Consider the following 22,629-nt stretch of genomic DNA (forward strand, 5'->3'; position numbering starts at 1 on the left):
GGAATGCAAAATTGCGAATTACGTTAATCTTGCAATATCAAAATTATCCATTGAGAAGAACGCCTCTAGCTCTCGGCTGAAACTTGGGAGTGAGTAGACCGTAGTTCTGTGCGAGGCGCAGTACACGTATTGCAAAGTTTGACTTTCGTAAAACCTACATCGATCAGTAGTGGCGTCGCATCAAAGGTATTGGACTCCCGCCGGAGAAAATTAGAGCTATATTACTGTATGCCCTGAACGTAGGATAAGAAGCAAGCTTTTTGTGCGAGAACTCACCGTCCCCAACACGAAGGCTAAATGCGCCTAATAATTTGTCCAACCCCTTATCGCCATCGAAGCGCATTGGGAGCAGTGAGTCATCATCACGAACGGCAATTTTAACACAAATTGTATGAGTCTGAGCTAAGTAAATAACATAAGAAGCATGTGGACTTGTCTGCTGCAAAGTTATTTTATCATCTACCTCTATCCTGATCCAGTGGCCAAGCAGGAGCGATATCCTCTCGCGCCTTGTGTCTGATTGAAAATTTCTTTTACTTCTACTTGTAAGCCTAAGCTCAAACAAACCTACCTAAACTTAAAAGCTCGTCGCCCAAGTGTAAGTCAACATGTTCACAGAATAGATCAGTCCTGAAAAGATCCTAACAGCACAGGCCAAATGGTATCAAGCAAGCACAGTAAGAAGTACCTTTTTCGTGAATCAGACAACTCCGGCCTTCGCATCTCCTGAAAACCTCCAGCTAAGTAGGACCTCCTTTGAATAGCTTCGCCCAAGGCGAATTTGGAGGTCGAAGAAGGAAGGAAGTAGTCATTAGGAATACCAAAGACATTTGAAAATACTCCCTAAAACCCATGTTTTTGAGAGATCTGTGCTCTTCCGGCTTTATGCCTGAAATGATTTCTTACACATTTTGTAAATTTCTGGCTGCAATCAGTCCAGCCCAGCAATAAGATCAGAACTGCTAGAGCTCGTTGGTCTAGGGAGCATGAGCTCTAAACTATTTTCCAATGGCTCGATGATAGTCCTTAAATAATATTTTGTTGATTCAGTCTAATGATCTAAAACACGACACTTGGGTTATTACCCCCAATATCAGCTTGAACTGTAATTCACCGAAAGTGAGATTTCATTTATATTTCTCTATTACCCTCCAGTTATGATTATGCGTCAAGAAGTCAGTCGGTAACAGAATCTTCGGGATTGCGAATGAAGCCCAAGTGCTTTAAATAGATGCTCTGCGTTCGGCTAAGAGCTGGATTAAAAATATGACGAAAGCGCAAAGAAAGTCAGCTAGTTTATGGACAGCATGATACACATTTTGGAATGCCGGATCTGTATCCCATATGTTCATAGTCTCTGGAAGTGAGTTGAATAAGTCCATGGATGTAGGGAAGATAGTCTCTCTGGCGTTCTCCTTCCTTTCCTGGACGGGAGCTGTCGCCGTAGTAGCGCGATCATTTGCAGCATCTCCACGTCCGGTTGTCTTCTTCCGGGTGGGAGCTGTCGCCGCTGTAACACGATCATTTGCAGCATCTCCACGTCCGGTTGTCTTCTTCCGGGTGGGAGCTGTCGCCGCTGTAGCACGATCATTTGCAGCATCTCCACGTCCGGTTGTCTTCTTCCGGGTGGGAGCTGTCGCTGTTGTAGCGCGATCATTTGTAGTATCCCCACGTCCGGCTGTCTTCTTCCGGGTGGGAGCTGTCGCTGTTGTAGCGCGATCATTTGTAGTATCCCCACGTCCGGCTGTATTCTTCCGGGTGGGAGCTGTCGCTGTTGTAGCGCGATCATTTGTAGTATCCCCACGTCCGGCTGTATTCTTCCGGGTGGGAGCTGTCGCCGCTGTAGCACGATCATTTGCAGCATCTCCACGTCCGGTTGTCTTCTTCCGGGTGGGAGCTGTCGCCGCTGTAGCGCGATCATTTGTAGTATCCCCACGTCCGGCTGTCTTCTTCTGTTTTGCTTCTGCCATTGTAGCCTCCAAGCTATTCCCTCTGGTAATCGCTAAATTTTCGGTAGCATCAAAATCAGTGGCATCGGTATCTGTATCAGTACCCTCCATATCGGTAACGTCAGTATCAATTGTATCTTTCAAAGCCTGATTGAAAAGCATTAGGTTGATAAGTGTCTTAGCTTTTTGATACTAGTAGCAGTCAAACTGAGAGGAAAAACGTCTTTGACAGGTACTTATATGTATTTTGAAATATTCCTGGTACTCGGTTTGTCTTCATCTGTAGTGCATGCTATTTTTGAGTCAGTTATTAAGCAGTTCCAATTACTTCCTACATTTCTGAGCTGCGATTCAGACCTACAATGCTATTTTTGACAAATGAGTTTGTATCGATCCTTGTTGGAAGGAAAAATATTCGGCTGTAAAAAGCCATAGATGATTTTGGTTCGTTGACGCATTTACATATTTGCTCCTGCTGTGGCGAGCTCGGCATGGGAACAATTTTTGGCAAAGTCACATACTACTCAGCAAAGACTGCCGAGCTATAATTCATCTACAGTACCTGGCACCATGCAGCAGCTCATAATTCACTAAGAAAGTTCATCGGGAAGCTTCAAGTTTGATGAAAACTTCATTGGCTAAAGAAAACTCAAAAGTAACTTATAAGTTAAGTTTAGGGGAGGTGTAGTTCCGTTACAGTACACTTCAATACTAGTACCCAGTTACTACTTAACTGGATCGTATTCAGGTCTGACTCGATATGCATGAATCAACGGAAATAGGATTTTTCTTTTGATTTGATTTAAGCAAATCACTGCCCGTGCTCATTCTCTTCAGCACTATCTTTTCAAATAGTCTTGACTAAGAGACGTGAAGGATCAGACTCCAACAACTCAGGCCGATTTTTTATGGTCTAGAACAGCCATCTTAAAAGCAGCCATAGCAACCGATGTCATCAGGAGCCTGTAGGAGACTTAGCTAAGAGTAGCAGTGTTCTTCGTCTACTAGCTCCATTTTAAGGGGTGTCATGTGTTCGAAACTTCGCACTTTTGCTGTCACATTGGCAGATGCTTATTTTCCTGTAATCTCTTGATGTATTTTCTTGTTCCAGTACATTTCTAACCAAATGAGAGCTACTTTCAAGTGTGCCGGTATCAGTGACAGTTTGGAGGTATTTCTCCTGCTCGCAGGGATTTTCCAGGTTGACGTGAGAGGTCTTTCGCTTAGGTTTGCTGCTGAGACGAAGCCGCGAGAGGCGCATACGTCGTTCGCGTTCTGCGGGCCAACTTCAGGTTCAGATTCAATAGAGATTGATATCCTTCAAAAGCGATTTATGGATGTATTGAAATGGAGTAGTAGAGCATGAAGGCGGCGAGTAAAATGCAGATTATCGAAGGACCACAACTCGCACATATAGAATTTTGTCCGGCATCCAGTGTCTTGCCCGATAAGTAGAAAGTTTTGCTCTACCTCCTCATGGACTGCAAGAGCTAAGAGACCCGTTGGGAACGTTTATAGAACCCATTACCTTTAGATCTTCTCAGTCAGAGTGATTATAGAATGATGGAGGATTACGTAGATGCATGACTTTGCGGTATGGTTGTTATTAGAGGCGCATCAAATGGCAACCCCATCCCCCGCCCTCTCTGACAGGTATAAAGCCTTGGATCTACTTGGATTTCAGCCATACATGTCTGCGGGACACGCGGTCTTCATAAGTTGTAATGTAATAAGGCATACGAATAATTATAAGAAAGACGAGAAAAAGACTTAGACCTCCGTAGGCATCGGAGTATCCTACAGCTTTCATTGTGGGGACACATTACTCACTGGAGGGGTTCGTCTTAGTGAACTTGGATTTCTTCAAGGAAAAAGTCAATTTGAATTTGAAACAAACGCTTGTGATTTATAGGCAAATTTATCTCGGTTTATCTAATTGGTTTACTTCGTGTCTGCATTACTTTTCAGAGTGCGTATCACAAAAGTGGCTCGTATGAAATAGGTAGAGCTTTCCTGCAGAATAAAAGCACCTCATTTTTATTGTACTGTACCCTGTATTCACCAGTAAAGATGGCTTCGATTGAGCTATTTGACTTCATATGAAGGGCTGGACTCGATCTATTTCCCGAAAGCCTGTAAAGTGCTTGCGTACAGCTAGAGCCAAGAAAGAGGTACAAAATTATGAGATTTACAACATCACAGGTAGAAAATTATCCACATATGCATTCTCCTCAATGAAATGGACTAAAGTCCGGATATAATTGACACTGGTCATCGCTTCCAGACTGATACGAAGAACGCTAGTAGGCCGAGCGTCTAGCACATCATGGCTGTCACCGCAGCGTAGACCTTGCGCATAATGAAGGCGAAGTTCTCTTTCTGTTCAGCCCAGGGATGAGGCGGTCTCGCCTGGGTTGCAGGCTGACCCAGAACGTAATTGAATATCTTACGCGGCTGCTAGACTTTCTATATCAGATTTTGGGATCCACTTGCCCTGGCTGTCCTTCAAACTGAAAGCAATAATCGGGCTTTGCATCGCAAGATCCCCATAGTCTGACTGGTAGATGTTACAGAAGTTTGTACAGTTGAAGTGTCTCAGCGAAGAGAGATTGTCGTACAACTTTTTGGCAGAAAGTCGAGGTGTTCATCTGTATCAAAGGCTGCATCTAGTGGAATGATCCTGTGGAAGGGAAGAGTGCCATCTTCGAGACGCTTGTGGATCGAAATCGTCATTTTCGCATGCCATTGCGCTTCCGATACTAAAACCACATTGACAGTGCCTCCATCAAAGAATTTGCGCTTCTCGAGGGCACAGGGGGCGCTTATACGAACAATCAAAGCCCCCAGGTCTGGAAATTCGAAGGATTTGTTAAAGCTGAGCGCGACAAAGTCGGGCGCCAACTCTTTCAAGTTCAGGGGAGCGGTTGATACAAATGAGGCGGCATCTACCAAGCTGAAAACATTTCCTTCGTGCTCACCAGTAGCGGCGCGGATCTACTTACACCAACAAACAGGAGCCGCTAGCCGTTCAGATTAGACTATGCCGGAAATGCAAATAACTTGGGCGTCTACGACTGTTCAGCGCCTAGTGCTGGGATCCAAGTGTCAACATCAACATCTTGGAAACATTGGTCGCCCATTTGGGCGAGCTCCCGTACACCAACAATACTTGTACGGGAGTCGATATAATATTCATACCAGAAGCCCCGTGAATCCTAATCTTGGAGCGATTCCGCAACAAACTTGATAGCGCCAGTTGCGTTGGCCACAAAAACTAGATCAGACTCATCTCGATGGGCATTGAGAAATTTAAGGGCACGCAGCCGCACGTCTTCTATACGCCGCGTAGATCTCTGTGAGGATTGAGACATTGAATGAGTTTTTTCTATTTGATTTGGGTACCATGTCATGCGAGAGTGACTCAATAAGAGACTTTTCATAACGTGTTGTTCCAGCGTGGTCGAGGTAGGTAGTTTCTGAGGTCATTTCAAAATAATGATTAGCATAGCCAGAATATTACTAGGGTTAGAGACCATACCGTTCAGTAGAGGATACTCTAGCTCGCGAATGGTCTCCAAGTCGGTCCAGTAGCCCCCACCATACCTGGTATTATCACCTCCCCAACAAAGCGTTCCATCAACGTTGAGAAAAAGAAAGGCTTGTGAAACAGACAAAGAGGCTCAACAAGTGAAGCATTTACTGAGCTCAGAATCCACCTTGGGTTATGTACCAGTGGGAATGCTTTATTGGATGGCCAAATGGATGTGCGCGGTATGTCTCATGTGCGGCATAAGTTATCTGTTGATCTTTATACCTCCAGGGAAGGAACTGACTGTCACATGCTGCGTGTCATATCGCAGATCCACTAGCTCTGTCTGCGTATTCATAATTACTGGAGAGCATTGAGGATGAATCTTATTCTGTTGTCCGGTGCAGCTCATTCACAAGTCTACTTCAGGATTTATTGATAGTCAAATGGAAAGAGCGAGTAAGTGTGATGTCATGGAGAAAAATAATGATAGGCTACTTTGGTCATGATTGGGTTCCGTTTCTAAACTAGAGATTCCAGCACCTTGCCCCCAGGTTCTGCATGGATCTAGCTTCAGTGCCCGTTGTGATCCCAGAAAGAGGCGGTCTCGATCTTCCTTTGGATATTTCAGATGATCATGAAGTAGACGTGGTAAATTTCACTCGATTTTGATAAATGCGCTTCTGCGGAGGGAGGGTTCCGAATTTGCGCCGAACATGACGTGGCCGGATGCCCTATGGGCCGATTTGGATGAAGAAAGCGTAGATGAATATGATTAATTATGTGTTATTTGTTTCGGCTTCGCATGCTCTAGAGGAGTAGGAAGGGCTGTATACTAGAGGACAACGAAATAACTTTGCTTTTTTTTACTGCATGATGAAGCCAGTTGGATTCTGGTAACTGCCGCGTCCCACCATAGGATCAGACGAAATAGGGCGCCTGTAATTTCTACACCAGCTGCTATCTGCCACGAAATGCTTCTGTACGAAGGGATGTTGCCGTTCCCGGGCTTTGCTCGATCATATCTGACTTGTATTATTTTGATTGGTAAAGCTTCCAAACATTTTGTATGAAGCCAGAAAACATGAACAGTGCAGACAAGAATTAAACCCTTATCAAGCAGAACCTTACTCAAGCCACAATTGGAAAGAAAAGGCTGAATTGACCACTAAGCGATAGTAAAGACCGATCATCAACGTTCTATATCTAGCTACGCTTGTGCTCGAAAATTTTGTGATTGCAATTCAACGGAAAAGGCGACTAACGTTAAGATAGCTTCTATTGAATCAAATGCGGCTTTTGCGAGCTTGGGGATGGCACAGATCATTCTGGGGGCTCATTTTTGGAGAAAAACAATTAAGCGCCTGTGCAGCCTCTATCATAAGTCGAGGCATTGTAGTTGGCCATATTGCCAAAACACAGCGCGTCACCATTCCCAATAGTTCAAAGATATAGTAACGTTATAAAATTACTTCAATCTAGTTTGACTCTATCAATGTCTCCTGTTGGTAAGCTTATGCTATAAATATGCATATTATAGAAGGCCACAGCAAGGTCCAGAAGAGATTTAAAAACTGAAATCAAATAAAATATTTGATAGAAGCTTCACTTTAAGGTGGTCTTACGTCTAGAAGCCTAGTCTGACACCCCTGTTCATGCCCACTGCCTGGCTAGCACGACCCCTCGAAGTTTATAACTAATCATCGCTATTCCCGACGAGAAAAGACGTGGTCCCTTCTGTAATTTATCCTGTCCATGTCGAAAGACCCTCAAAAAGTCAATTTTAAAGCCAAAATTGACTTATGTTCTTACGTAGTACTTAACACGCAACATTTTGCCTTCGTCAGCTTTCACCTAGGTTGAATACAATCAAATGGCAGAACTTCCCTGGGAGATCTGGCTTCTCGTGGCCGGAAGCCTTGATCGACCTGGTTTCGCAAGCTTGAGTACCACTAGCATAGGTTTACACACTATCCTCAAGCCAACAAGGACTGGATACAAGTTCCTTGATATCCTAGCCAGGGGACATGAAGGAGCCGCTGTTAGTTTTGTAAGGCGTCATCAGCAAATTGATTTAGGCGTATGTGACCAGCAGCAGAGAACTGCCCTCGAGTGTGTAGTGAGTCGGGGGTACAACTTCGTCTTTCACTTATTGCTCGCACGCCCTCAAGCAAAGAGCCGACTTGAGACGTACGGAGCGCTGGGAGATACCCCGTTGATCTTGGCTGCGCGACACAATCAGGACCAGATTGTTTCCGTACTCGTTGGCGCAGGAGCAAATATCAATGCTCGTAACGCTTCTAATCAAAGTGCACTCTATTGGGCAGTAAAGAACGGCAGCTACTGCATGGTTGAGAAGCTACTTGGCGCAAAGGCTGACATCACATTCACATATGAAGAAGAAATGACGGCCTTATGGGTAGCAGTCAAGGGACGACAACTGGCCATTGCCAAGCTACTCATTTCATATGGAGAAAGTACAAATACTAGAGACGCACTCGAAGAAACCATGTTATGTTGGGCAGTGAAGCGAAGCAACGGTTCTTTTGTAGAGATGCTGCTAGATGGTGGCGCAGACCCGAGCCAGGCTGACAAGCTTACCAGAGATCCGCTGATGTGGGCAGCCTTGATCGGAAATGTGCAGATTGCGCAACAGCTCCTCTGTCGAGGAGCTTGTCTGCACAGAAAGGACCGATGTGGCCGCACACCCCTCACTTGGGCCGTGGTGATGGGCCATATGGAAACGGTGCAAATGCTGCTGGAACATGGTGCTGATCCTGAACAAGTTGACAAGTTTGGTTGGACATCCATTGCATTGGGCGCTGCACAGGGCAGCGTGGAAATGACAGCTTTGCTCTTGAAAAATGGGGCCCGCGTGGAAAACAATAGCCAAAATGCTCATCTGCCTCTAATGTTGGCAGTCTCGAAGGGGAATATGAGGCTGGCCCGATTACTCCTTGATCAAGGGGCTGATCCTATGCGACTTGATAGGTATGGCTGGTCCCCTCTTATGGAGGTAGTTCAACATCAAGATGTCGACATGCTCCAATTGTTGATTTTTAAAAGTACCCAGGTCTTAGACGTTAGACTGACAAATCCATACGGTGACTCAGCCCTATCGTTGGCTCTTGATTTGCCATCGCGGAAAATTCTGAGCATCCTTCAGAATATGTAATTCCTTCAACAAGCCAATGTAACTCAAGACTTTCACCCTATTTGTAATTTTGCCAGGCAATTAGTGAGCTTTATTTAAAAAATTGACAGTTCTGTGAACCTTGCTCAAATACTTTCAATCTTCAAGACGACAATAAATCACCAATTCCATGCCACTGCTTGCAATTCGTCCACTTTTCCGAGTTTCAAACGTGGATGCCTTTGTCCGGCCACCAACCATCAGCCTGATCAGTAATTATCTGCGAATACGATCTTAGATTTAAGGTCATTTTAACTCTATTCTCGGGCTCTTTTTCGGTTCAAAGAAATCTAGACCTACCCCATTATAAGTAAGCCGAGACAGAAACGTTTCGCTAATATTAAAAACGCCAATGTCCCACGATAGAGTACTGCTGTTAGAATGCACCAAGCGGCTACCTTCGTCACGGATGATACTTTCAAATCGACCAAGACCTGCTTCATATAGGGTAGTCTCCAGTGAGGGCAGAGTGTCCATAATCGAAATATTCTTTGAGAAGCCAACAGAGCTCGTCTTGTTCGACGCTAATTAGCCGTGCACAATCAGTCTCCCCCTTACAGCAAGCTTAGAAATTATTGTCAAAAAAATGATAATGGAATGGAAGAAAATCCTCAAGCTACAGGGATCTTTTAGATAGCGTCCACAGATTGCCCTTGCTCAAATGCCTGGTTGATGCGATACAATAGTAGTTTCTTGGTCAGCAATTTATCTGTGTGATGCTAAAATTCCCCGCTCACGCAACTTGTTTGAGCAGAGTGCTACCGCCAGAGACTCCACCACGCAGCTGTGGAGAACCAATGTCCGAGTCATCCATTAGTCTGGTGTATCTTTGAAGTCATCAGTCATGATACCAAGGTGATAATTCAGTGCTTCTGCGACTGAGCAATAGGAAGACCGGCACTGAGTCGCCAGGTTTAAGGACTGCTATCACCCCCCAAATTAACGGCGGTTAGTTAGACAATAACTAATTTCGGTACCTAGGAAATCTACGAGAAAAATACGGGCATTATCGAAGTGTTGCTGGATAGACAGACAAACCTGTGCTGCAAGAAAGAGAAAAACCTTACAATAGAATTAGGACGGATTCCGCCAGCACGCTTGAAGAAGTACAGGAGGGCCATTGAATAGGCATATACGCACTTTGACCTTAATATTTAGCAAGAACCTCTAGAAGGGCAAGCAATACAGCGCCCTTTTTGATTATGTACTGCAACCAGGGCACGGGATCACCATCTTCTTCATATACAAGATCGACGCATCCTGGTAGGATAGCCAAGCCATCTTGTAATGCAAGTCCTATATTAGCCGTAACGAGCTGAATTGACCGGCTAAAACGGAAGATTTTCCAGTACTTGATCCGCTTTTTGTCTCATATCTTTGAAAAACAAACTTAAATTAGCCTGAGATTGTGATAGTGAGATTAAAACTGTAGGTATGTTCAATTCAGTGTTAATTAAGCGCCTGGAGAGCTTCAGCGTAGTTTCTGAGCTCCCTGTCTTATACAATATGTGACCGCCTTCTAGTATCCCAAATCATGCCACACCCAAATCCGGCAATATTTGCCAAGTCGTAGGAATTGCTAGGCTACGCTTGCGTGGGTCTTGCAAATATAAGACTAGAGGCCTTTTGGACCAGTTCTTATCGCTATTAGACTAGCACATGCCCTTTGATGTTTTGGAAGAAACCTTGCAATTATCACCAAATATATGAGCAAGCGCGTATTTTAAATATCAAACACAGAGTGAGAAACAGAAATCAAGCTCGTCTTGAAACAGCCATGATTCGTTCTCTGTACTATTAGCTCACAGGGGAGACAGAAACAATAAAGACGACTTCGTAGTTGGAAAAGGAATACGCGGGGAAGTTAGCTGTCCACCCAATATTGGGGTTGACTAAATGCAATGATGTGAAAATAGAAGACCAAACACCGCCGTACCGATTCAGGTACAAACAAACAAACAAACAATTCATTGACGCCCGGCGGCTGAGCCGAAAGGGCAACTATCACTGATCTACTGTACATGTCCATCTGTATATGCTGTATCTCCTGAAAGCCCATACATAAAATCTTATAACATGTGTCATTTCCAGAAAGCAGTGTCGCAGCGAGTTTCTCGTGGGTTAGTAAGTGGGTTAGTAGGCTGGCTTGAAGGCGCTTCTCCAAGTGTTCAACATCCTATCTTCGGCAGTTGAAGCGCGTCTACCATGTGTAGCACGAGGTGGTGGGTAAGTAGGGTAGGAAGAAGGGGGTGGGGGTTATGTTGGTCGATATGTTCAAGTGGCCTCGAGTCGGCCCGTCGCAATGGCGAAACGTATGGAGGCCCGTACTGCCTCTAAGTTTGGCGTCCACTTCTGATCATCAGAAGGCTGTTTTCCGCCCAGGAAGAAGGATATGTTTCCTCGGTGAGTCTGTGTGCATTGTAACGTTGGGAAGATTGTGACCATACCCTCGAAGTTCCTTCTGCAAAGCTCGAGTTACTGCTCCAAATGACCCACGGTCACTCGACTTCCATTCATTTGGTAAAATTGAGCGAGGCTTTTTAAACTCTCCAATGATAGCCGTGCGACTCAGTGATAGATTGGAATGAGGCATCACCATCTGAAAATCTATATTATGGGCAGCTCCTTGGGTGCTAGATTCGGATCTCTGATTCATTAAAGCACCGCCCTCTTGAAGCGGAAATTCGGGGCTCTGATATGTAGAGGCCGTTGGGCCCGAAAAAGCCAAAGCGACCGGCGGTATTATATCTTGATAGAAAACCCGCACTACATCCGCCTCATTTTCCATATACTGTGGAGTATTATTGGGACGATGAGCGGGAGTTGCAAGACCTATACGGTCGGCCATTGAAGGTGTTCTCTGGTCAGGACCTAGAAACGAGTGAACATCTTCAAAACTGGCGGGCCCTTGCCTTGGTCCATGGTAAATAATATGTTCAAATCTCGGAAATTCATCTGTCCACCGTTTGGTGCTGGTTGAAGTTTCGTTATCACCCCATACAGGTGGAGGTGTATGCGTCAGGAGACTTGTACAGTCGGCATGTCGGCGACTTTTCAATGCGAACAGAGAGAAGCTAGAGGAACGGCGGAGACTAGACATGGAATAGCGGTCTAGAAGGGACTCCTGCGAGATGGTGAGTTCAGCAAAAGGAGGAACGAGCCGTATGAATATTTATAGATCGGGGAATTAACTCGGAGCGCTTTGGGGCTTTCAGGGCTCGGGCGTTCGGGGAAGGGGGAACTTGTTTTGGTACAAGCCAATGATTTGGCTAGTGTAGACGCTGAAGAAACGTGTCTAATGGAAGTTTGAGGCGTGGGGGACAACAGGCTGAAGTCTTCAATTTCTTGATTGTGGCTATCAAGCCAAAGGTAGTGGACATCTTGCATTACACAAAAAGGTGAGAAACAGTTTGCAACAAAGCTCCGAAAATTCTGGCAAGTGGTGTAGATATCTCGTGCGGTAGCATCGCCAGGCGAATTCGCTTCAGTACCCATGTAGATCGTTGAGGTACTGTTTCTTCATGCTATGAGTTCGCGTATAAGCATACCAATCCCACTGAGGCCCGAACAAGCGCATACGCCTTGGATTTTTCCACATTTGATGCAAGAAAGCGCCTCAGAACAAGAGCCTGTAGGCCAGTCCCTTGCCGCTGGATACTGCCGATCACACAAGTTGGCGCTAAATGAAGCCAAGGCCGCCCTTGAAAAAGAACGTTACGCTTTTTTTAAAAAAACTTGAGCGGCATAGGAGAGCCGTTTCTTCCGAGTCCGTAAGATAACGCTCTTTTTCGGCTTTCTCTTTCTTCGACTGCCGCGCGTTGGCGCGATGCCAGAGGGTGGATGCTGGGACTTTAGTATACCCTGATTTAACAGACCATGTGATACATCCAGAAGAGTCTCTTAGTCTAGACAGAGATAGTGTTGCTGAGTCGCTAACACGTATGAATGGATTTGGTGTCACAGCGTCAAACACCGCGCGATGGGGAATGGCCTGAACGGGGAAGCTAGCAACAGTTTTTTTTAACTCGGAGAATAATAGTTCAGGGCCGAGAGCTTGTCGCCAAATTTGGGATCTGGCGGATCAAGGTATCTCCGAAAATGCAGTAATGTACTGTACTGTCACCGTACGTTGTCAGTAATATGACGTCGTACCTGACTCGTGAAAGATACCAGGATAAGTACCGACACACACACGATGGACGCGGATTTCCAAAAATTTTAATATGATGATATGTACATCTAACAGCTGAAGCAGCTTCTTGATGCTTGCTTTGCTTGGCAAATGGAGTAGAGAGGAGCATGAGGTGTCTACAACGTATGTGTGACCTGTTCGCGATCCAATCGAGTTTTGAGTGGTTAAGGTTCGCCGTTGTCACAGCCCCGCTTATCGGACCTGATCTCAATGGTAACTTGTTTGTAGTGGAGATTAGGTGACCAAATATACGCCTGATGAGTTTGACGAACTGCCTATGCAAGATGGTGGATATTTCTTGATCGGCGAGGGAAGTACCTTTGCAATATTTCGGCACGGTCACTCTGCTCGTTACGGTATATATACGTTAGGTCTTATCTAGAGATGCAGCTTCTGCACTTCCACAATTTCTCTTCCCTTACCCTGGACCTCTGTCCGAATCGTGCCATTCATCATTGTCTAGTGGCTGCGTAACCAGCCATTTAGCCCAACTATGTATTGCTCTTGTTTGTTGATACAATTTACATAGTCGAATTAATTTCAAATCTCTCTCTCAGTGGTAACCAGCTATCCTGGTGCTCCCAAATCTTCCTCCTTGGCCATCTCATGTTGACTGTGCTCACGTTCGCTCCATACCACGTGGCCCGAGCTACTCAATGGAGCTCCTCGAGATTTCATCCCATCTTTGAATCCATCGGAGTCTGACATCTATCGAGAATGTAGCACTAGATCAAGTGTTACAGTACAGTGCAGTACTCTTGGTAACCAGCAAGATCATCTTCTTCCGAGGTAGTTGGATATTGCTGGTTTGCTGCCTTCTCCTCCCTCGATGGGCGTCCGTTCGCGCGGTGTCACAGGGTAGATGTTGGGACGTGAGAGACTTCTGATTTGGTAGGCCAGGTTAGACCGTGTGCTGAGTCAATCAGTCGAGCAAGTGCTAAGGTTGCTGGGTCGGTGGTATGCATGGACGGTTGTGGTGGATACGGGAGCTGTACATCAGGAAGGAAACTCGAGGGAAACATAGGGTGCAAGGGAGAGCCAGACTACCCGAGCCGTGGTTGACCGACAGAGCCAAATTTGGACCCCCGGAATTAATATACTACCGTAACACCGAATCACAATATAGTATTGATCGTGACCTGGCAATCCGTCGTAACATCGGTCGTAACAGAGGTACTAGTGCGGTCGCATGAAGTACCCAAGACCGAGCTTCAGAGATACAGTTCTCACGCATTATGGAAGAAATATTTCAATACTAATACTTGATATGAGAATTTAGGTTTGAAATCATGTGTAATCTCAAAATTAGACATTCTGGAGCCATACGTCGATCGAGCGAGAAATTATCCTAGTTCCGCTGTGTTACATTCTATGACGGTGGAGGGTTGTTCGCACAATCACTCCTAATCAGCACGCTGTATTATTAACTTCAAAGAAGTAATTATACAACTAGAGGGATGAAGAGTAATCAAAGCGAACTTTTCATGCGACAATAGTATCATTTGATGAATTATTCCTCGTTTAAGATGAAAGTATCAACGTGAAGTTTCGGCACACCGCCTTGTTTCGGCGCCTCATATACGTTAGCCTGTTGGTGAGAGATGGCCCCATAATCTTACCGTTCTGTAACTTATTCCAATCAATAGGATTTCCTAAATAAAAAGCTGACGAAGAAAATATGTTGGCCAAGCCAAATTTGCCTGCCGCTCTTTTGCGACCTTCGGCCAAGGGATTGCCAAATATCGAAAATGTTAATTGTGTCTTAAATTTGTCAAGCAATTCATTTCCTGTTATCGTGGGCCATCAGCAAACAGTAGCCAGTTTGCATGATCTCGCCAGCTTTTCCTGTTCCATTACGTTTCCTGCTAAGGCACATTGGACGCGGCGTGTTTCTTAGAAAGACGGCCCCGTTGTGCTTTTGAGTTCATTGGTACCAGAGACTGTCTCGGTAAACTGTAAACCCCATGTTTCCAGTAATTGCCAGAAGTGCATCATTATTGCCGCCAAAGAATACTCAAACGCCCATCCTTTACTTGACCGATCATCTGATGGGCGTGTTTAATTGCCGCACTATGATATGGAGTCGTGTACGGAGAGCAAGGCGTAGTTGCTCAACCAACGGGAATGGACCATCTGTGAGCAACATCCTTGAAGATAAGTTTGATAATGGTCAAGATCATTGTTAGATGCATTGGAAGTAGCGGAGGTGACGGATATAGCTGGTATTGGCTTTTTTGGCTATCCGCACTAGGAGATATTGGTGGTGCACCCGAGCTGTGATCGGTAAGGTCTTTGACCTCGCTCGCTTCAGAGAGACTCTCACCTCGGGTTTATTAATAGAACGCAAAGAAAATTCCCCAATTACTTAAACAACCTACTCAAATATCACTCCTGGTCATTTTCTCATGTGCAGCCCAGACAGCCATTTCAAATTGAATTCCCTCTGCAAATATGCGAAAATCATCGTGGGCCAAGGTCGTCTTTAACACCACGTTTGTCTCCTCTCCGGCATATGGAAGAATGTCAATCGATGCTCTAATTATGGAATACCTCGTGCCCGAGGTACGACTGGAGACATTACAGTTCTACGGTCCATCAAACCGTATTGAAGTGCGATATCCCGGGCTAGATTATTCATACCCACCGCATCGCTTGCGACTGAGTCGATTTCGATGGCATCGAAAATTGTTTCAAGTGTTTGATGATTTTAACTTGACTCAATCGGAGATCAATGATCTGTGCCGGTGGGAGGGAACGAAGTCAGCGCGACAATGGTACGAAGCAGAACGAGGTATCAGAGTGCGGGACACAACCGCCCAATCAATCACCCCTGCGTCGCCCCTACTCTCCCCATCTGTTGTTGTCCATCACGTTAGCGAATTGGATAACTTGCTCAACGCGGATCTCTTTTTGTCTCCGACTGAAGAGACTCCCTACCCAAGCGCTTGTTTAACTTCCAGAGCTCGTGAATCTGACAGAATAGAGTCCGATATCGGGAAACAACTCGCTCATGAAGGGACAAGGTGCCTGTCAGTCTCACAGAATGACCAGCTTGTCGCAAGTGCATCACAAACTCAGAGCTCCGACTTGCAAAGTACACATCGATGTGGGCACGGCGAGATGGCCCACATGGTTCGTGGAGAGCAACTGACAAGGTTCAACTCTCAACAATCGGGCCCATCGCTACCGCCATCCGGACTTTTCTTTGATCATCATTCGGTCCCTTCCTGATTTATTTCTCCTACTGGTCGACAACAAATGCTTGGTACCGTCTGTATGGCTTCCCTGGGTAGTAGCATACGCCCTGTCTTGGTGACGTGACAAGATGATCTGCAGGTGCCATTGCTGTCTCACTTGGAGGATGGCGCTACACTCTTAAAAAAGCCCATGTTGCAGTCAGTTTGTACCAGGGCAGCCACACAGACGGTCATCATGAAACTGTATCGATTAGGACTAGAGCAAAACAGGAAGTTGCTCGCCAAATATCAGATCTCGTGAATGAGCAGAGTAACCAGCTTCCTTTGCATGTGCGAATAAAGGCTTTGTCTTAGCTTGACAGTGCACTTGTGTAACTTTACACCTTGGGAAGGCAATAGCCTTCATCCTCCCCAAATAGCCGTGGAAACATGATGAACGCGAAGAATACCGGAATTTAGCTTTGACTTATTTTCATGCGATAATTGAACTTGTCTTGACATAAAACATATAAGATGAACTCCTACGGCTCAGGCCCTATGTGAGCCGGGCTTCATCACGCATAATTTACCGAAGAAAGGTTAAACCTGTAGCGGCCATGACCATTGTCACTGAGCTTATTGTTTCTTACCACCAAAGTCTCACCGTCTGTGATAGCCCTGCAACACAACTAGTGAGTAGTAATGGAGAAATTTAGTAGGTCAAAAATTGAGGTGATTCTACGTATGCTAATTCCGAGTCGGTGTGATCCACCGGATGATATGCAAAGCACGATATTTGAGGGAAATTGAATGTTTGAAATTGGTCTTATAGTTCAAAGTCTTGCGCCAGATGTTTAAATTGAAGAATGCCCAGAACTGGTAGTTGTTTTAATTGAAAATAGAGAAGATATTCAACCAGATATCGATAGTTTTATTGTGACATTTTCAGCTCTCATTTGACAATATCAGGTTGAAATCTTTGGCACGTCCAAAGTATCCTCAATACGAGCGGGGAGGACGACAAGCGGCTGCGGAGGATTATATAGTTTAGTAGAGCGAACGGAGCAGATTCTGAGTCTCGAAGCTTACCACACGTACACCTGGCGATTGGCGGTATCAGAAGCGAAGCTTGATTGAGCTGATGTTCAACTTGATGTAACGTTACTTCACAAATAGCATGAATCTTCTTACAGAATGTGAGAATTACCGTTCAGGTTTTCCTCATACAGTGTGTTGATTGTTTATTCCTGCCCCTTTCTCACCGCCCTCTTGCTCTTAGGAACCTAGCCACTGTAAGATATTTGGCGTTTTATATATCCGCATATGAAATAGACTATTATGAAGTGTTTGGAGTGAATGAGATATTGATTACCATAGTTTTTAGTAGCTCCGTGTTTGAAGGGGAGGAAGCGGCTATATAATGTCAAAATAATCACGAAACTGTGCTACCGCCTTTCATGAACAGGTTACATCTTGCATCCCTGGCCCCAAACGCACCGTTCAAAAATGGCACATGATGAGACGCCCACTTTTGGTCTATTACAATCTTTCCACTGACAAGCTAGGTTTGCGAATGCCATGGGCGGCACCGAGACCATGGTCTATGCTCTTCAGCGTCAATCCAACTTTGGTTCAATGCTCATGTGCCGGAGACGTTGAGCTTTCAGAAGGGCACACCACTCCACTCATGTGCTGGGGTCGTCCTACACTGCCAAAATGCCTATTATGAGCATATGCACAAGGAAGAAAATGTGTGATAATGTAGCCAAGCCAGGATGTTTCTCCGTATGTGAAGGCTCGACAGCCTGCGTGTTCCAAATTTGGAGCGCTAATAGGAAAGACCCGGTCCAAACGTTTACTGGTTGGGAGGAAAAGTGATGACTCGAAGAGATATCATCATGCAGTAATTATGCCAATCTTTTTTTACTGAAGAACGTTTACATCAGATTCGTCAGAGAGTAGAAGCTACAGTAGCAGATAGATTATGTCAGGTGAAGCTGGACACTGAATGAAAAATGAGGAAATTTTGAACTACGAACAGCGCGCCGGGGGAAAGATCACCAATAGAGTCAGTGGCTCAGAACCTACGCATGTCGCCCACCTTATCGCGACAGTCCTTTTGGAGAAGTGGCCGGTGTGCTACCGGAGCGACCGTCGGCATTGAGCCCCGGGGTCAAGAGCGCCAAGTATACTTGATGGAGCCCGCCCCTTATTATCTGCGTCGGATCAAAATGCTTTTTCTTTAACAGCAAATACCGCAAAGTCTCCCAAACCTGCAACATACATTGGCCTTTCCGGAAAGAAATATTATGTTTCTGGATGTGCGTTAGTACCGATGCTTTGAAAGTGTGCACAAAAGGCAGAATTTACCCGAAGCCACGCTGTTTGGACCGTCAATTTCGAGGGATCCAGCTCTCTGCACTCCATTTCGTTGCAAAATCGATGAACAAGCCCAAATCCCTGGAACATCTCCCAATCTGTAGCTGGTGACTGGGGATGGAAAACCCACTCTGCCAACCTCGTGCAGATTTTGACCAGGTTTCTATCGCTATCTCTACTGTCGCTATGCTGTACCGGGACTGGTTTGGATCTTAAATAATCTTTGAGGTAGGGGATCTCATCATTGGCAGGGAAAAGCCCCGAAAGCGATGGCGGAAGTGGCACCAGGCCGAAGAATCTTTTCAACAATAGCCAAAAGTCATGTTCATTAATGCACCTGGGTTTTGAAACGTTGCACAGTCGATTGTATCCCGAAAACAACTTTCTGATACCCCGCGTCATGCGGAAGGACGAGAATGGGAGAGACAATGGGAGGGACGCGAAGACACTGCGCTGCGATCGTCCTAGAGCTGTGGCCTCTACCCTGCAGTACATCCGCATTGATGTCTTGCTGTACCGTGACGAGCTACGGTGGCTTTTGGTCTTGTATCTACGTGCTGTTGTAAGTAGTGGCCGACTCTCAGACTCGTTTCCAGCATCGTCGCATTCCAGAGGCGCTTCCGTATCTGGAAAGCATGGCTGGCATAGATCTTGAAGCTCAATTTCATCCGCAAACACGCCGTGGATATTATCTGCTAGAGTAATAGCATTCCAAGATGAGGGGAAGCCTTCTTGGTCGTCTTGAGATTCGAATGACCGTAATTGCCATGCGGAATTTGGCGTGAGTGGCAGAGGCTTACTTCGGCAGCCCTCCAGTATACTGAAGTTCTCCGCGCCGACTTTGACTTTGCTTCTGGATGGGGACTGGGCACTGAGCCGTTGGGGTTCTTGATGAGTGTGCAAGCCGTCGCCTTTCCTTTGGCGGAGGCTGGCTGAAACGAACAACTCCTTTGTTGGCATCATCGGGGTCAACGATGTTGATGGCATATAATTGCCAATGCTCTCGGCTGACAGATTTTAAGATGTTTTCGTGTGGCGTTCTAGTAAGAATGATACCATAGAATCCTCACGCTGAGCCGTGACTAAAAGCCACGATACCTCGGTTTACTTAAGCCGTTAGAAAGCTGATGCCTGGCTTGGCTCTCGCTGGCAACCACCAGGCTATTTAATTTTGGGACTTCCAAGTATGGCGAGGAGTCATTCAAGAAAATCCATCCCGAGGCAGGCACGGAGGTGACAAAATACGATATAATTGGGAGGACAAATAGAGTTGCGCTGGGGTAGGGTTTGTGCCTTTGAGTAGCTGTGTGGCTATATTAGGCCCTGGAGCTAAAGCCAGGTTTATCATGCTCGTGAAAAAGCAACACCACTGAAGGGTTCTCGGTCCAAAACCGGCTGTTGAACAATTATTGACTTCCCACCGCTGATGAATTTGGCGAGTATAGAGCACCTTGTGACTAGTATGAGGGACGGAAGCGGAGGCAGAAGCTCGACAGCAATCCTTTCAAAGATTGCTTGGATCTAGGTAATTCTTGTTTGAATCGAGGAAGATATTGATTGTCACGTAGAGTAGGCCGAGGCAGGAGACTGTTTTTATCATACCACTTTGTTGAGTGAGGACAGGCACGAATGAGAAGATGCTGTGGATTGAATCTGCCTGCTCTAGGTGTGTACCTCAGATCCTAACTTCAAGCAGGCCTTTTAAGCAGGCCCTTTAAGCAGGCCCTTCAAGTATGCCTTCAGATAAATAGGCCCTCGGATGAAAGTGCTAAGCTGTTTCGTTCAGTTTAGTTCGCGAATATAGAAGTATAATAGGGTTGATATATAGGTATAGTGAATCAACACGGAAAGTATAACGGACTACAGGGCTGCAGCATCCCTGCCATTCAATTTACTTGTCTTGCCATTCTACGCAAGCTTCCTCGAAAAACCTGTCAATACTGGATCCATCCCAAAACGGATGCCCCGTGTTTATTAGCCCCGTCAGATATTGCTGGATTTCTCCCAATCCGCGTTTCATGAATCCAATGACATTTCCTTCTGCGTGAAGCTTTAGCATGCGGCCGCGATGAGTATACGAGATGAACTCCACACGAGCATGCCTGTCCGGTCCTGGCCTCCGTGTCTGTTTTAGGGCAGAATGCTGTAACAGTAAAGATTTCAGGACATGCCAGATCTGAAGCATGTGCTCTGTTTCCGCCGGCTGAATGTCACGGTACTGAGAAAGGAGGGCGCCAGGCGTGTTAGTTAAGAATTTCAGAGCAATAAGAGAAACGAAGAGAAGGAATTGGAGACGCCGAACAGACAATGACTAGGGAATATTTACCTGAAACCATCGGAGCTGGTCCTCCTTGTTTGCTGCATCGAGATTGCTCCTCTCATTTATTGCACATCTGGCTTTTGAACCGCATGCTTCCACAAAGTCCCACAAAAGCCCGAATCCCCGGTTTATATTGTGACTGGCATTGTCATCCAGCCTCAGGCCACGCAGTCGCCCTCGATCAAGGTTCAGCCGATACGGAGAATCAACAATGAAATTCCTTAACCAAGCACATGTGGCAGTTGGATATCTCTCGCCATCGACCATCATATCCGGGAGCGGCTGTGAAGCCAAGTAATGTCGAACCCGACGCAGCCTGTCATTGTTGAGAAGATGGGACAGACCCATCAAATCAAATCCGAAGAACATGCACAACAGTCTCTGCTCAGACAGCTGCTCCGGGCTTGGCAAACTTGGCTGGCGAAAGGGCTTGGGAGATGGACGAGGGAAGCTCTGAGCGGCGATTTGAGGCTGTGCTGAGGATAGCCGGGGCCGATGGTAACGGTCGGCATTCGCTGGCCCGAGTGGTGCTTGACGGTCATCAGCAGGAGGGTAGAATGGCTCCAGAGGAAGAGGCTTGTTTTTCTGATCGTGGTCTTCGCTGACACTGGACTCTGCCAAGCGTCCGAAACATGAATGAATTTGGAGATTGGGCTGGGACTTCAAAGAAAAAACTACATTAGGCTTGTGGTGATTGACACGCTCGGATGGATAATCTGCAGACGTGCGGTGACTACCTCTGTTCGGATCAAGGGGCCGCGGGGGAAGTGGTTTCCAGTCGTACGTATCCAGCACAGTGCAGGAGTCTACGTAGCGGTCTTCAGAGACCCAGTCATCTACTGTGTGTTGGCCAGCCTTTTTGTTTGCCAGGATTGGGCTGTGAATCCCTTGACTATTCCAAGCTAGCGGTGAGCTTAGCTGCTCTAGCTCGAGAAGATGATCCTGTTGCATGTTAGAGTATTGCTACTTTTCTTTGAGAGCCATGTCTGACAAAGTTACGAAGTTAAGGATCGCATTTGTTGCAGAACTGCCTAAACGAATCTAAATGTGGAATGTGAACCACCAGAATTGGAAATGACACGTCCAGTTTAGCCTACAGTAGAGCATGCTCTCTTCGGTAAGGAATGGTTACGGAGGTGATTGTAATTGTAAGGTGCCGGTCAAGCCCCCTGGACAATATCTCTGAATATCGCTTGCATGTCTCGACCGAGCGTGGTTTGTCTGGTGACAGAACCGCCACCTCCGCTTCACCAGTCCTGAATCCGCGCAGCCAGACAAAAGACAGACAAAAGACAGACAAAAGACAGACAAAAGACAGACAAAAGACAGACAAAAGACTGACAAAAGACTGACAAAAGACTGACAAAAGACTGACAAAAGACTGACAAAAGCACTACGCGCATATGGATAAGTATTTGGTAACATTGACGCCCCATTCCTTTTTCCTCATGCAGGCTTCGATCCAAACCAGTCTCCGCCCAATATATGGCCATGCGATAGGCGCACTGGTCAACCAAAAGACTACAAGTACTGAAGAAAGCCCACAAGTAAGTTACTGTCCATAAGCAGATTTCACGAGAGCATTTGACTCACTGAACATGTGGACTTCAAGGCTCTCACGTAGTCCAGTGACGAGACGTTTGTGGGCTATGTGTGTTGCTTCTACACGAGCTATTATTACCTTGTGAGAGAGTTATTGTAGTAAGTAGTTGTATGGGCCAAACCTCACGATAATGTACTATCATTTTCTGCTCCATGCCGTTCTTCTTTTAAGCTTAATTAGGAAAGTGTCAGAAAATAGCTGCTATTGTTAACGTGGCAATGACCTGTCTCGATATATTCGCGTAACCGAAGATCACAGTAGCCACATAATACTTAGCTAACAAATTTC

General features: G+C 45.9%; 7 protein-coding genes across 7 annotated transcripts; 3 read left to right on the top strand and 4 right to left on the bottom strand.

The window, feature by feature from the left end:
- Window positions 1-1,223: 1,223 nt before the first annotated feature.
- N7511_011369 (uncharacterized protein) lies at window positions 1,224-2,111 on the bottom strand (the record flags this gene model as incomplete). The annotated part of the gene is made up of 1 exon (XM_057133746.1): window positions 1,224-2,111. One exon carries the CDS (start codon window positions 2,109-2,111, stop codon window positions 1,224-1,226), a length of 888 nt encoding a protein of 295 aa, XP_056978703.1.
- A 2,026-nt stretch (window positions 2,112-4,137) lies between these two features.
- N7511_011370 (uncharacterized protein) lies at window positions 4,138-5,089 on the bottom strand (the record flags this gene model as incomplete). Its single annotated transcript, XM_057133747.1, is given in 5 exon segments — window positions 4,138-4,324; window positions 4,400-4,502; window positions 4,568-4,943; window positions 4,954-4,969; window positions 5,022-5,089. 5 exon segments carry the CDS (start codon window positions 5,087-5,089, stop codon window positions 4,138-4,140), a joined length of 750 nt encoding a protein of 249 aa, XP_056978704.1.
- Window positions 5,090-5,164: 75 nt separating this feature from the next.
- Window positions 5,165-5,435, bottom strand: N7511_011371 (uncharacterized protein; the record flags this gene model as incomplete). Its single annotated transcript, XM_057133748.1, has 2 exons — window positions 5,165-5,302; window positions 5,352-5,435. 2 exons carry the CDS (start codon window positions 5,433-5,435, stop codon window positions 5,165-5,167), a joined length of 222 nt encoding a protein of 73 aa, XP_056978705.1.
- Window positions 5,436-7,351: 1,916 nt separating this feature from the next.
- N7511_011372 (ankyrin repeat domain-containing protein) lies at window positions 7,352-8,653 on the top strand (the record flags this gene model as incomplete). The annotated part of the gene is made up of 1 exon (XM_057133749.1): window positions 7,352-8,653. The coding sequence occupies one exon, from the start codon at window positions 7,352-7,354 to the stop codon at window positions 8,651-8,653; it is 1,302 nt and encodes a 433-aa protein (XP_056978706.1).
- Window positions 8,654-15,314: 6,661 nt separating this feature from the next.
- Window positions 15,315-16,094, top strand: N7511_011373 (uncharacterized protein; the record flags this gene model as incomplete). The annotated part of the gene is made up of 1 exon (XM_057133750.1): window positions 15,315-16,094. The coding sequence occupies one exon, from the start codon at window positions 15,315-15,317 to the stop codon at window positions 16,092-16,094; it is 780 nt and encodes a 259-aa protein (XP_056978707.1).
- A 2,724-nt stretch (window positions 16,095-18,818) lies between these two features.
- On the top strand, window positions 18,819-19,122 carry N7511_011374 (uncharacterized protein; the record flags this gene model as incomplete). The annotated part of the gene is made up of 2 exons (XM_057133751.1): window positions 18,819-18,980; window positions 19,015-19,122. The coding sequence occupies 2 exons, from the start codon at window positions 18,819-18,821 to the stop codon at window positions 19,120-19,122; spliced, it is 270 nt and encodes an 89-aa protein (XP_056978708.1).
- A 1,607-nt stretch (window positions 19,123-20,729) lies between these two features.
- N7511_011375 (uncharacterized protein) lies at window positions 20,730-21,689 on the bottom strand (the record flags this gene model as incomplete). The annotated part of the gene is made up of 1 exon (XM_057133752.1): window positions 20,730-21,689. The coding sequence occupies one exon, from the start codon at window positions 21,687-21,689 to the stop codon at window positions 20,730-20,732; it is 960 nt and encodes a 319-aa protein (XP_056978709.1).
- Between the last annotated feature and the right edge of the window lie 940 nt (window positions 21,690-22,629).

This window comes from Penicillium nucicola, assembly GCF_028828085.1.
Source record: "Penicillium nucicola strain IBT 29836 chromosome Unknown utg000013l, whole genome shotgun sequence".
NCBI classification, from domain to species: Eukaryota; Fungi; Ascomycota; class Eurotiomycetes; order Eurotiales; family Aspergillaceae; genus Penicillium; species Penicillium nucicola.